Source organism: Nothobranchius furzeri, chromosome 1 (assembly GCF_043380555.1).
Source record: "Nothobranchius furzeri strain GRZ-AD chromosome 1, NfurGRZ-RIMD1, whole genome shotgun sequence".
Lineage (NCBI taxonomy): Eukaryota > Metazoa > Chordata > Actinopteri > Cyprinodontiformes > Nothobranchiidae > Nothobranchius > Nothobranchius furzeri.
Genome location: NC_091741.1, coordinates 100,744,780 through 100,759,130, shown reverse-complemented (window position 1 = coordinate 100,759,130; position 14,351 = coordinate 100,744,780). Strand labels below are relative to the sequence as shown.

Below are 14,351 nucleotides of genomic sequence, written 5' to 3'. Positions count from 1 at the left end.
AATCTATTCTGAATTTAACAGGTAGCCAATGTAGGGAAGCTAAGACAGGAGAGATATGATCTCTCTTTTTAATTCTCATCAGAACTCTAGCTGCAGCATTTTGGACAAGCTGAAAACTTTTAACTACATTCTGTGGACTTCCTGAGAGTAATGAATTACCGTAATCCAGTTGTAATGCAGTTTTTCAGCATCACTCCTGGAAAGGATGCTTCTAATCTTAGCAATATTCCGAATGTGGAAAAAGGAAATCCTACAAACCTGTTTAACGTGGGATTTGAATGACATGTCCTGGTCAAAGATAACACCAAGGTTCCTTACTTTGTTCTCGGAGATTAATGTAATGCCATTCAGGTCAGGTGACTGACTAAGCAATTTCCTTTTCTGGATTTATTCCATTGGCCAGCTTATTTTTCCTGCAGGATATCTTATTACTGGCAGGGCTTAGCTGTTTATTGCCTAGATCTTGTTCTTGCTGTTTAACTGATTTTTAAGGACTTGCCTCACTTGTTGTAGGATTTTCCCTGTGGCTCCATTCCTTGTGTCTTCATCGAGGTTGCCATTTTCTTGTGTGATACCAAGGTACTTGTAGCTGGCCTCCATGTCTGCTATTGTTCCTTCTGGAAGGGAGGCCCTTTCTGTGTGGATTACCTTCAGTCACCATCCGACCACACCTCAAGTCCGAATGACATTCCGATATCAGTGCTGCAGATCTGGTGGTGTGGATCAGTGATATACATCTAATAACTCAATACAGTGTCTGTGCGGAAACTTGCCAAGGAACTTTTATCTGCTTCACTTAAATCACGCAAATATAAATTCATTGTTTATCTGAAAAAATTAACCAAAACGGTACGCAGGTGGACCGAACCAAACAGGCCGAACCGCAACGGTTCAAAACTCCCCCGTGAACCGTTAAACCCCTAATATATATATATATATATATATATATATATATATATATATATATATATATATATATATATATATATATATAGATATAGATATAGATATATATGTATATATATGTATATATATATACATATATATATGTGTATATATATATATAGATAGATATAGATAGATAGATAGATAGATAGATAGATAGATAGATAGATAGATAGATAGATAGATAGATAGATAGATAGATAGATATGCAGTTACTAGATTATGAGAAGTGGAAATGTTAATTTAAACAGACAAATTTTCTGATTTCGCATATTCAGGCATAGATGGACTGGCATTGTTCATCATTCAGATGGGACAGGCTTCTGAATCGTGGGTCATGTGTCATTGTTAAGCATTTTCATTTCGAGATAAGCAGTTAAGGGCCTCACAGTGGCACAGTGGTTAGCGCTGTTCCCTTGAAGCAAGAAAGTCCTGGGTTTAAATCTCTTTCGATCTTCCTGCCTGGAGTTTGCATGTTCTACCTGTGCATATGTTGGTTCTCTCTGGGTACTCCAGCTTCTTCCCAAAGTCCAAAAACATGACTGCCAGGTTAAAGCTTATTTCTGGAGCATTTCTCTTTTCCGATGGCACCATCTAGTGGCTGACAAGCATATCACACAAATAATCTGTTGCTCTGTTTGTTTAAGATCGCAACTTCACATTACTGTTTATTTATGTGATTCTGTAGCCGAGAAACAGAGCTAAACTGCGTTGCTTTATGAGTATTATTCTCATGTCATGTTGTGTTCTCATATATTTATATTTTAGAGACCTACTTGTCCGTGAAAAGTTCATCAACTCTGCATCAGCTGAGGTACTTCCTTAAATTTGAAGCACGTAAGCGGTAGTCTCACACTATTGGTTAGTTCTGGTCGGCGCTCAATTTCCTATTGCACAGAGCTCTGCGGAGCAGGGGGCGTGCTTAGCAAAAATAAATAAATAAATAAGACGAATTGTTTACATTTTATCAGAGTACATGATAAGATTATCACTTTTATGGATTTCAGAAAAATCATACATCATTTCTGAAAGGGGAATACTCCGGAAAGCAGCTTTAATTGGTCTCTCTAAATTGCCCTTAGGTGTGAGTGTGTGGGTGCTTGGTTGTCTTGTTTGTCTCTGTTTTGCCCTGCAATGGACTGGCAATCTGTCCAGGGTGTATCCAGCCTGCTTGCCCAGAGATTGCTTGAGACAAGCTCCAGAACTCCCAGAGACCCTGCGTGGACAAGCGGGTATAAACAGTGGATGGATGGATGGATGGACATGCAGTTACTAGATTATGAGAAGTGGAAATATTAATTTAAACACACAATTGTACATAGTTAACAGACAACAAACTTTAAAGCGCTTTTCTAAAATAGTTGTGAACAATTTGAATCTCATGAAGCAATTTCATTTTTTAACCACACCTTCATCCCCTCACACTTAGACTACTGCAACTCACTTTTCACTCGTCTCAGTAAAATCTCCCTGAACCATCCACAGGTGGTTCAGAATGCCTGTGCTCAGCTCCCGACCAAGTTGTTAAAACACGCCTACATCACCCCGCTTTACTGGCTGCCGATCAACTTCAGGGTTAATTTCAAGATCCTGGTTCTGGCCTACAGGGCCTTACATGGACAAGCACCATCATACATTGGTGACCTTCTCAGTCCCTACACCCCCAGCAGGTACCTGAGGTCCAGTGACCAAAGCCTACTGGTTGTGCAGCGTACCAGGCTAAAGACCAAAGGGGTAGGGTTAGACTCTGTAACTCTCTCCCCCTGAGCCTGAGATCAATGGACTTAGTGGTCTTCTTTAAAAATCATCTGAAAACCCAGCTGTTCAGGTTGGCTTTTGCGTGACCTTGGGTTGATTCTTCAAAACATGTAAAGACGGTAGTGAACCTTCTTTACATGTTTTTTTCTACCAATTCTGCCTTTCTCCAGATCCGGTATTACATTTTTTTATTCATCTTTTTCCTCCTGCTAATTCTTGAGGTATAATATTTTCATTTTCCCCTTTTTATGATATTTTTCTTCTTTGTCTTCGTCTTTTTCTTCTTCTTCTTTTCTTCTTCATCACCTCCTTTTTCTTTATTTAGATCCATACCTGTTCTACTATCACAAGTTTAGAAATATCTCTATTTCCAGTTATAAATGTATTTGATTGGAGTCTTGTTTGGTGACAGTGACATTTGAATAGTATAAAAATTAGTGTAATGTTTCCTGTTTGTAGTTCTGTTCGATACTCGTTTATTTCCATTATTCAGTTTCATAGTAATCAACTGGACTTTTATTTTAGTTTTTTAGTAATGTATTACTTACTGTTATAATAATTTTTGGTATATGTAAGAGGTTCTATCAATGGGGGATCTAATTTGTTTGCATATTTAAATTCAAATCTAGTTTATTTATAAAGCACCAACCAAAGTGCTGTAAAGTCAAGAACAGATACCAAAAAATATACAACATAGTTGCACAAAGACACAATTTTTACAGTTAGATCAACATTTGTAGTCAAATGCAATATTTAAACACTTTAAGCGAGTCAGCCTGTTTTACTCTAAAGAGAAGATGATTCCACTGTCTGAGACCAATGACACAAAGAGCCCTGTCCCTTCTAATTTTTATTTTGGTCTGGGGATCTATCAGTCTGGGGATCTATCAGCCTCTCTAAGAGTTTGTGAAGGTGCATGTGACATCAGCAGGTCAGACAGATAGTGTGGGACAAGGCCATTTAAAAACCAATAAAAGAATTTCAAAACCAATTTGATAACGGACCGGGTTCCAGTGAAGAGTAGATAAAAATATGGTCATGCTTCCGGGGAAAGGCTGCTACATTCTGAATCAGCTGCAGACGTGTAATCAGAGACTGGCTGATGCCCGCATAAAGGGTGTTGCAGTAGTCTAGCCTAGTTGTCATAAAGGCATGAATCTGAATTTCAAAGAGGTGCCTTAATAGAGAATATTTTATCTTGGCTAGTTTCCTACAATGAAAGAAACTAGCCTTCACCACAGCACATAATTGTTTATCATCTTTAAAGTTTCACCCCAGGTTTAGAAACTGTGGGCTCAACAAAAGGTCCTAAGTTTAGACAGCTACTACTTACGTTACTACTAGGCCCAATTTGCATTACTTCTATTTGTTCTCATTGCATTGCAGGAAGTTTGCAGCCATCCAGTATTTACATTCTGTTAGGCACTCCAATTGTTTAGCTACTAAGAAGTTATTCTCACAGCTAAGGGGCATATAGATTCGGCTGTCATCAGTAGAGGTGAAAAGCCCTGAAAATTTGAACAATGAACCGAAGTGGAAGCAGGTACAGGGAGAATAAGAGTGGCCCAAAGAAAGACTCTTGTGGGATACCACATGACATGGGAGCTGTGTAGAGCATTAAATGTATTTGATATTGAGCCTTCTAGAGTCCTGGAACCCCCCAAGGTGCTTTACAACAGCATCAGTCATTCACCCATTCACACACACATTCACACACTGGTAGGGATGAGCTATGATGTAGCCACAGCTGCCCTGAGACACACTGACAGATGCGAGGCATCCGAGCACTGGCGCCCCCGGTCCCTCTGACCACCACCAGCAGGCAAGGAGGGTTAAGTGTCTCGCCCAAAGACACAATGACAGCGACAAACTGAGTGGGGCTCGAACCTGCAACCTTCCGATTGCGGGGCGAGCACTTAACTCCTGTGCCACCGTCACTCAGCAAAGGTAGCGGAGGTTCTTTTTCTTCTGGGTGGATCATCTGAACCATCGGTCCGCATGACTGTCAGTCATTCTGGGTAAGCTTTCCCACCAGGCTGTCATCACACATGCTCATTCCTGGGTTAGATTACAAAGACTCTAGTAGGGGGCTGCAATAACTCAGTAGGTAGAGCGGGTTGTCCAGTAATCGGAAGGTTGCAGGTTCGATCCCAGCTCCCGGCAGTTAATTCTACTGTTGTTTGCTTTGGGTAAACACTAAAACCTCCCCACCCTCCCTAGGAGGAGGGACCATGGAGGGTGGGCTCAAATAATGAGGGTGCCCCCCCCCCACACACACACACACATCTTGATTTTCCATGAAGAGGACAACAGTTGGCCAGGCATGATCATGAAGAACTTCTGTTTACTCACAGAAAATGTTAACATATTTAAGAAGAAGATGACGACTGAACATACAAAGGTGTAGTGGGGTAACTCTACCTACATTTTCCTTTTCAAACTTTCAACCTTTGTTTTCTTGTTTTTCATTGGACTATTTTTCCTGTCCCGTCCACCTTTTATCTTCCTGCATCTCTTCTCCATTCTCCAGAAAAAACTGCTGCTTTGCTTCTTACTTTTCATCTCAGGAGTTACTTTTGGACTAAGCAGATCAAAGGGACCTACCGACCGCAAAAATAGCAGAGTATTCCCTAACCAGCAGCATCAGTGAGGTGAAGTCATGGGCGACGAGCTCTGCTGCAGTAGTGGAGCGCGTCAGGCGTGTATATAAAAAACACATAAATTAAAAATGGGCCTGAACTATCAAGCTAACTGTAAATTTTTGTTGGCGGCACTCTGATTATGTGCCGTGCGCAGGATGCAGTTGCCTGGAGCGCATCAACAATCAGTGTTCTGCCTCTCTCCGTGCTCTCCGCTCAAAAGAATCTGCGGTGCACTGTGAGTCCATATGAATAATGTAATATAGGTAGAAACTGGATCTTTTTTTCAGGCTACTCCTGGGTGTGTAAGGTGAGGGCCTCCAGTACCCTCATTATTCGAACCCTGCTCCTGGAAGAAGCCAGACATTTTCATTAATATAAGAAGGCCCCCCCCCGGACAGAGAGTGAAAAGTATTTATGTCCGGGGAAAAGAGGATGTTTGGTAACCCTATGCTATCCTAACAGCACATAGCTGTGTGTAGCTAGCCAGCTAGCAAAACAACTAAAATAAGCACCACATCTTCACCCAAGGCTTGCTTTTAGCGAAATAAATGTTTTATCAATGTAACTTCAATATACAGGAACAGAAAATATACATTACTGACAAATACACACATCTTAGTGTCAAGCTAAGCAATTAGCCTAGCTTAGCATGTGTATGCTCACACTGCTTACATTTAATCAACAAAGTAACTTTAACCCATGCCCAAACATGAGCACATCGATAATTACAATAAGTGTTGTCCAAGGTATGAACGTGTGAAGCAAGATTATTGTGATCATGAACCGTTTAACGTCCCATTTGTGCCCAAATGTAAACACCGGAGCAGAAGAGAAACTATGTCAGTCATTGTTCTGAGTTGACAATGCTCACTCTGTCGTGTTTTGGATAGACAAAATAACAAAAATTGTTTGTAAAAGTGATGTCTCACTTTGATCCATTTTCCAAACCTACAACATTTTACCCTTTTATCATTAATTCACCTGTACTATTTTATTAACTTATTAATAAAACTTTTTCCCATCATGAACTTAATATCTATCTGAGGCCTAAAGGCATGACAGAGCATTAGTCAGGCTTATCTCAGGTAGAATGTCATTCAGCTGCTGTTGGAGACAAATGAAACATCACATTTTTTCTATTACTAACTTAAATTGAAGTAGTTGCAATTTTGCATGATATTTAAAGCTTAAGCATTAATGATAGGAGATATATGTCGTTAGCAACCTAAATTATAGATTTATTCATTTATATTATTATTTCTGTTTTTCATTAGGGGGCCCCGCATAAATCAATGTCGGTTAATATCAGTATTGGAAATAGAGTTAGACAATACTGGAAACTGGATATTGGTAAGAAGCCAATATCGAGCATCCCTACTTATTAAAATCGAACCTTTGCACACTACAGGTGAGCTCTCGACGGTATCAGACTGAGCAACATTAAGAGCAGCAGTCACCATGTTAAAGAGAACTCGAGGATTGTTCTTATTTGATGAAACCATTTTAGCAAAATATGCAGTCTGGGCAGTTTTGATACATTTGTGATAATGCTGCATTTTGTCTCTTAACATTTAATAAAAATTAGTAAAACAATAGTTACTAATTGGTTACTTTTATAATATACTGTACTAAGTTGCCCAACACTGAACTCAGTTGACCTGAACAGTGCAGACTGCTGACGTGGAAGAGAACAGCTATTCTAGATTAAAAAATCCAATAAATGTAAATGTTAACTAAACGTACGAGCACCGATAATCATCCTGACTATGGTTTACATTGGTGATCATAGGATGAACTTTACCCTGAAGCACTGCCTGATGGCATGTGATGACACATGATCAATGATACACGGATATTTAGGAGTTTTTTTTACTTGTGAATTCACTCATAGTTTCATTCTCCTTTAAAAACTGATTTCTACTCATATTTGAATTCTCCAAGTCGTCAGTAATGTTATTAGTTTTTTACCTACAAGCTTTCATTGCTGGTAATAAAACTGTGTGTAGTTTGTAGACTACATTCATTTATACAGCTACAAAAACAACACAATCAGGTGAATGTTTAAAACCAATCTAAAGTCTTGCTGAAATGCACAACAATCCTCTAAAGACAAACCCAACACCTCCAAATGACTTGTTTAAGCTGCTGGGCTGTTGCAACAATCCTCAAGCACGAGGACCAGATTACATGTTTTTATGTAAATCTGGTTTTCTGAACGTGTCAGTGCTGTATGACTCTGTTTTTAATACTTATACAACAGCAGAAGCTGTTTACTTTTGTATACTATGAGAATGACTTATGCTCTTTCTGTCATTGACTGTTCCGTGTATGAAAGTGAAATTTAGTGTATTTTAACAAACCTTGTTTTAGCCACTTGTTTTAACTGAAATGCCTCTTTTTTCCATCTGTTGTTGCCAAGCATGCTATTTTGAATTTCTCTGTGCGTCTTTATGTCTCTTCCTGCTTTGATAACAGGGGCCCATGCCAAAAAACACGGCGAGGATTTATCGGAGAATGACGGTGATGAAGATGAAGGTATTTTCCACGGTGAACAAAGATGGTGCATGATTTATTTTGAAAAGCAAACATCACTGTCTCATAATCTTTTATGGACCTTTTTCTTTCGTTTCTAATTGCAAATGCAATCATCAAACACCCATGTCTCATCACAATCTGTGGAGCAGCATTTTCCATGTGAGTGAATGTGATTGCTCTTGCTCCTGAGGACTTAGTTCAGCGGATGAAGAGAGTTTTTGACTTGAAGGTGAGATAAGATCAGATAATTACTGAGATAAGCAAACACAAGGTTGATTCAAGTTAAGATCTAGAGCAGGTGTCATTAAAAAGGCAGGGGCCGTGAACACAAGCATATGTTTTAAGCTTGTGTCTGTGGCTGTAATAGCAGAGAGAAAAAGAGGAGCAGCAGTGTAATATCACCGGTTCTGCCTGCACATTCAGATGAGGATCGGCAGTTCAGGAGCGATGCTGAAGAGGATTAGAGATGAGAGGTGTAGAAAATGGGAAGTTGCAGCTCAAGCAATCGCATTGTTCGCTTCCATATTTATCTTGGGATATTCCTGGCTCAGGGTGGATCTTTGCTGAGATTAGAATGAGAGACGGTTCTTGTGCTGCTACAGAAACAGCTTAAGTCTCTGAATCTAAATCAAACTCCTGATGTGGCTCCGCCCCTGTCTTCCTTTGCCACAGTAGGGCAGGTGATGAAAGCACAGTGTTCTGCATCAAGGTAAAGCTGCTGATTTCCACTCGGCTTCTTATCAACAGATTAGGTTTTCATGTACACAGTATTTAACTTTTGTTTGAAGCTGTTCCAGATTCTCACCTCATGTTTATGGCATTCACACGTTAATTAAAGCCCTTGTATTTCTTCGGCAAACACCTGTCACCCACTACATCCCTCTCAGTGTTTAACTAGATCAGCTCATCTTATGAAAAACATTTAATTACAGGCAGTTTGGTCAAAAGATGAAAATATCAGTTATGTGTTGTTAAATGTTCTCAGCTTTTATTTCACTAAACTTTAACTCAGCGTCTGTAAAACTGAAAAACTGTTTGTTGGAAGGAGTTCATTAGCCTTGATGGTCGTCTTAAATTAGTTGGACCCCAAAATTTGGATCCATGTGTGTATCCATGGGTGACTCTCTGAGATATTAATTAAAATAGGACTAATTATTTTTAATGACATTTACTCAGTGGGAAATTGGCGAATATTTTATTAAAGACCATGCGTGAGTGGTTTAAACTGTGGCTACCACCTGAACAAATGGTTGCTCAGCAGCTGTAAAGTGGATTGAGCTATAGCCAGTTGTGTTGGCCGATGTTGATTAGATGCGTTGCTCAAGTTGAATTGGTTTGCATTCGAAAGATTATCAACTGTAGATGATCACCCGGTGACTTATTTTGCTAAAAATGAGAAAATCCAGCGGTTTATGAAACGTTTTGCTTACAAATACACAGACAGGCAAAACATAACCACACGCTGCCAAAAGAAAAAGGGTGGGTGTTGGTTAAAAAGAGACATAACCGAGTCACAGTAAAATATGAAATACTTACACTTGACTTGAAATGTTTCCTAATGAGTATGCTGTTGGCTATGTGTCGGTTTCTACTCTGCCAAATTTCAGCATCACCGGAACAAGAACCTTAAGAATACTAGAAATCCTAGCGGTCCTCTTCAGATTTTACTGAGGGTTTTTTGGGGAGTACCTTTCTCCTTTCCATTGTGCTCTTGTCTCAGAAAGAAGCCTCACGTTGGTCTTGATCACGGAACAGGAAGCGTTGCTATGGCACCACTTTGACACGCAGGTGCTTCCTCATTCATGCCCAGGGCGAGCTGCTGCAACCGCGGCCCGACTGTCTTGATTTTCTGACCTGACTGTATGTTTACACACATGATCCTGCAGGTCTGCCCTGCTTTCAAGCCAGCTTCTCCTTTCCAGTGTGAAGCCCCTTCGGCCTGTTTAAAAACTGCTGACGATCCCTTTGTCTGGCACACCTTCACATGCACTCGCACCCGCTCCTTCTCCAAGCTGTTATGCTAGTTTTGCCTCGCTGAAATCATGACAAGTCTTTTCTTTACTGAGCGCATCTAATGCCATTTGCAGAGCATCACCTAAGACTAACAGCACAGTCCCAGCAGCATCCTCGCCTCAGCACTGTAACTAATGCCTGTATGACAGAATTGGCCATCAGCTCCTAAATACGATCCAGAAGATTTTTATTGTTCCAGTGATTATCTTGAACTATTACAGGTTTGATACCCCTTATTTACCCAGTTTACCCCTAATAGTTAGATGTAGAAAAATAGAAAGATGCTACATGGTCTCCCAACCAGCTTTTACTATCATTGCAGATAATAGCAACATCCTTTTGCTGTAGTAATCTTACAGCATGCATAAGCAATGTGAAGTAAGACATTTGCATTCATGATATAGGACAAATATATTCAGATCACAAGCAGAACTCCCACCCTCGCCCTCGTGCCAATGCACCTCTCATCCACATATACTCATTTATATGAGAGAGCCACTATCTCGTCTGGTTTCTGCGTGTAACCCCCTCCATCTCTCAGTCTGTTCATCCCAGCATGTTTTCTCACTTGGCAGTCTGTCTATCTAGGGCTAATTTGCTCCCTTCATGGAATATATTGGAAGTGCCCCACTCCTCGTTACAACCATCCAGACACGCTCTTAAATTCTAATCCTAATAATAAATATTGGAACAATAAAGGATTTTTTTTATTGCTAGAACAGTGAAGCATATGTAGCCACAGAGTGATATATACATTAAACATAAGTGCTGTGGAACAGCCAATAAACATTCAGCAGACAAATGGAATTAAACATATACGGAGGGATCGAATAGCTTTTAATTATGAATGTTTTTAAATGCTCCTGAGGGTGTTCTCCTTGCCGTTAATGCATGTAAGTGGTTATCTGCCTGTCGGAGTCCCTAGCACCTCAAAGTACATTCAGATTCTGCACTAAGCTCCCTCCAGCAACACGGGTGTGTGGACAAGTTGCAGTGATTTACAACAGCCCACAATCAAGACTCAATTTTACAGAGGCTGTTATTGCACTGTAAAAATGGAGTGCAACCTTTCAATCACCTACCTGCTGTTGTAAGATAAAGGTGGGTATGTAAATAGAGGAAGGGAGTCTGTGTGAGAGCTAAATCTCCGAAGTGAGACGTGGCAGTGGTAGCGTGGTGCTGTGCCCAGTGATGGGCAGCGAGAGGCTTCCACTCCAGCTCGAGAGGGTCTCACGGCACTGCCGCTGCCCGAGTTCCACTTCAATTGATAGAAAATAGATCCGTATGCCCGTCTGCCATTTGGCACTTTGAGATTTTAAGAAATGCAGTCATCTAGTGTGGTCACACACTTGTACAACATCCACAATGGTTACTGCCAGGCTTTGAAAACAAGAGAGAGAAAGAGAGGGGAAAAGAGAGACACCCCACCCTCAGAGACACTTCCTGTCATTGCAGTGCCAGAGAGCAGAGCTGAGATCCACCTGCCCGGGTATTATCATTAATTCCATTGCACAGTCCTGGCTGGATCCCCATCCAGCAAAGCCCTCAGCTAAGGCAGCCTGGAGAGTGGTAAATTGACAGTGGGGGCAATTTACACACCGTTCCCTCTGTTCTGCCACTGTTCTATTCTCTGTGATGTAGCAGGGAGGAGGAAGCGTGCCCCTTGCAGCCCATTTATTCAGAGATTTTTGGAATGCTGTGACTCTTCTTCTTTCCAAGATGAGCATTTCTGCTAATGGCTGATCCACATGGCATCATTTTAGCCATTTCAAAGGATGGCAGGAGAACACTCTCACTACCATCTACTGTTTTTGCCATCTTTCTTCTGTTGCCCTTTTGTATCTGAGTGGCACAAAATAACAGGGGAGACAATATTTAAAATACACTATTCTTGACAAGTAATAGAAATACAGCTGTGTCACTGGAGTAAACCCAATATATTTGATGTATTTTTATTGTCAAAAAAAAATATATATATATATATGTCAATATCCAATCCACTTTAACATCAGCAACACCTTAAAAGAATGCTTCTTCAACTTCATCAAAGATCTTTGTGCATTGAAAATACCAAGGAATTGATTGTTTTATTTGATGCATTGTTCAAACATTTCTGCAAGCAGCTCTTAAAGTGTGCAACACTTAAGATGTTGCATTTTCTCTTTAGTATTCTCCACACAGTCTCCTTTGGGGACAGGTCAGGACTGTAGATGTTTCAGTGCAATGTTTGGTCTGCAGCTACGGCTCTGTAATGTGTGCAGAACGAGATTTTACATTGCCTTGTTGTAAAATGCATGGACATCCCTGGAAAATATGTCACCTGAAGGCAGCATGTGTTGCCTTTAAATGTCAGTGTCGTTTTTTGCATTAATGGTGAGATCACAGTAGTGTAAACGACCTTTACCAAGGACACTGATACTAACCCCATACCGTCACAGTCCCTGGCTTTTGGATGTGATTCTGATAACTGTCTAGATGGTTCTGTTCATTTTAGTCAGCAGTATCCAGTTCTATCATTTCCTATAAACAGAATAATATTTGCCTGAATACAATTTTCTTATTCGTTTATTATTGTCATTTTACAACATGTTTGAGGCACACGAGGACAAGAAAAAGTTACTCAAATCAGCACGAAGAATAAATAACCCAAAGTTATTACCAGAATAATTGAATTGTGAGAAACTAAAGAAGTTGGTTTAAGTGCCACACTTCATGAGTCTCACAGCTTCAGGGAAGAAGCTGTTCTTCAGGATTGTTGTTCTATAAAGTTGAGTAGTTCAATGGCTGGCTGGGTGGGGTCTTTCATCAATCTCTTGGCTCTAGTTCTGCATCTGATGATTTTATGTCTTCTAGAAAATACAGTCAACTGTTTGATTGATGTCTGGTTCACATGGCAGGATTTTTAAATTGTTGGATGATTTTCAAAACATTAAAAACCACACATGGCGATAAAATACAATCACAGATAAACGGAGATGGACAAAGTTGTTGGTACCCTTTCGTCAATGAAAGAAAAACCCACAATGGTCATAGAAATAAATTGAATCTGACTAAAGTCTAAATAAATAAAATTCTAAAAATTTAAATTAAAGTTAGACATTGCTTTTCAACCATGCTTCAATGGAAATATTTAAAGAGCAAATTGCGGGTTAGAGATTCCCACCAATGCTTAGAGAAACATAATAGAAACTCATTTAAATTTTTTTTACACATACATAAATTATTTAGGCTTTTAGAGTCATTTTTGTGAGAACGTATATATATATATATATATATATACATTTTTTGCAATGCAAGTGATGTCAGCAGAGGGAGTCCTGTTATCTTAATCCAGAGAAAAATTATGATTCTGATGCCAGCTCTGACACAGAGGAAACTTTAAACATTTATAATTCTACTTTTGATAGACCAAAACCATAAAGTTATGAGTTTGCTGCACGCCCCAGAGAGCAGAGACAAATCAGAGGGAGAAACCATCGGCCAAAGCAGAGAGATAGAGGAGATGCAGTGGGGGAGCAGCAGGTGAGTTAATGCGTGTGCTAACATCACAATATTGTACAGATTACTTTCGTGTACCAGACAATTAAAATACTATCGGTCAGTTAATATAATATTAATGCTTGACAATAGTAAAGTAATGAGTGTCTATCAGCTGTCTCATACTCGTTAATATCCGTTCAGGTAACATAGTTTAACACTTAGAGAGAGGGAGAGAGATGCCTGTGATCCGGTTCTGGAGCTCATGCGGGCTTCTGTAAGCTGGGTCCGACCCAGACACCAGCGAGCCAATCGAGCTGGTATTTTAAAAGCCATGCATCCTCTCGGTGGTCCAGGCGACGGTTCTGATCCAGTTCCGACCTGGAAACCGGCTGGCCTGCTGAGCCATGCTTCTGTTTTTGTAGTCCGTTCTGACGGTAATTTGAGCTCCAGAAATCCGTGATTCATTTTTTAAACCTCACCACGGGTCTCTGGAGTCCAGCGCAGACCTCCCTGTCCCGATACCAACCGATGTGGGTTACGGAAGTCCGTCTTTTCAGCTACGCCGTCAGCATTATTTTAATTGGTTGTGAGCGTTTGTGTGTGATGTACTCCGTTACTGTAAATGGGGGAAATTATTTAATTGGATCCTTTTCTTACCTTGTCAACATGGTTTAATGTAAAGTTTCATTCAGTACAAACTTTAGTTGCACCAATCTAACGAGACAGAGCCTGGATTTGTATTCTGAACAGTTTAAACATGTTTAAAACGGAGACATGCGTGACGCGTCTAAAATTCGCACCTGCTCCGCTGTTATGGAAATTAAACTAACAAGATGAATAACATAATTATTTTAGGCACAGACAACATCCCCCACACTTTTGAAAAGCTTGCAACGCGCCTGGCTCCTTTGTTACCATTCGGATTGTCCGTCTCTTTGATTTGTGTGGATTGATGATCGGAGCAGTCCCAAAATTCTT

General features: G+C 40.2%; 1 protein-coding gene across 1 annotated transcript in view; it reads left to right on the top strand.

Moving 5' to 3' along the window:
- The window catches only part of nlgn3a (neuroligin 3a), a 232,842-nt gene that overhangs the window by 74,551 nt on the left and 143,940 nt on the right, over positions 1-14,351 (top strand). The window contains exon 4 of the mRNA XM_070552687.1: positions 7,821-7,880. Within this exon, the coding sequence (XP_070408788.1) occupies positions 7,821-7,880 (60 nt within the window). The remainder of the gene's footprint in view (positions 1-7,820; positions 7,881-14,351) is intronic.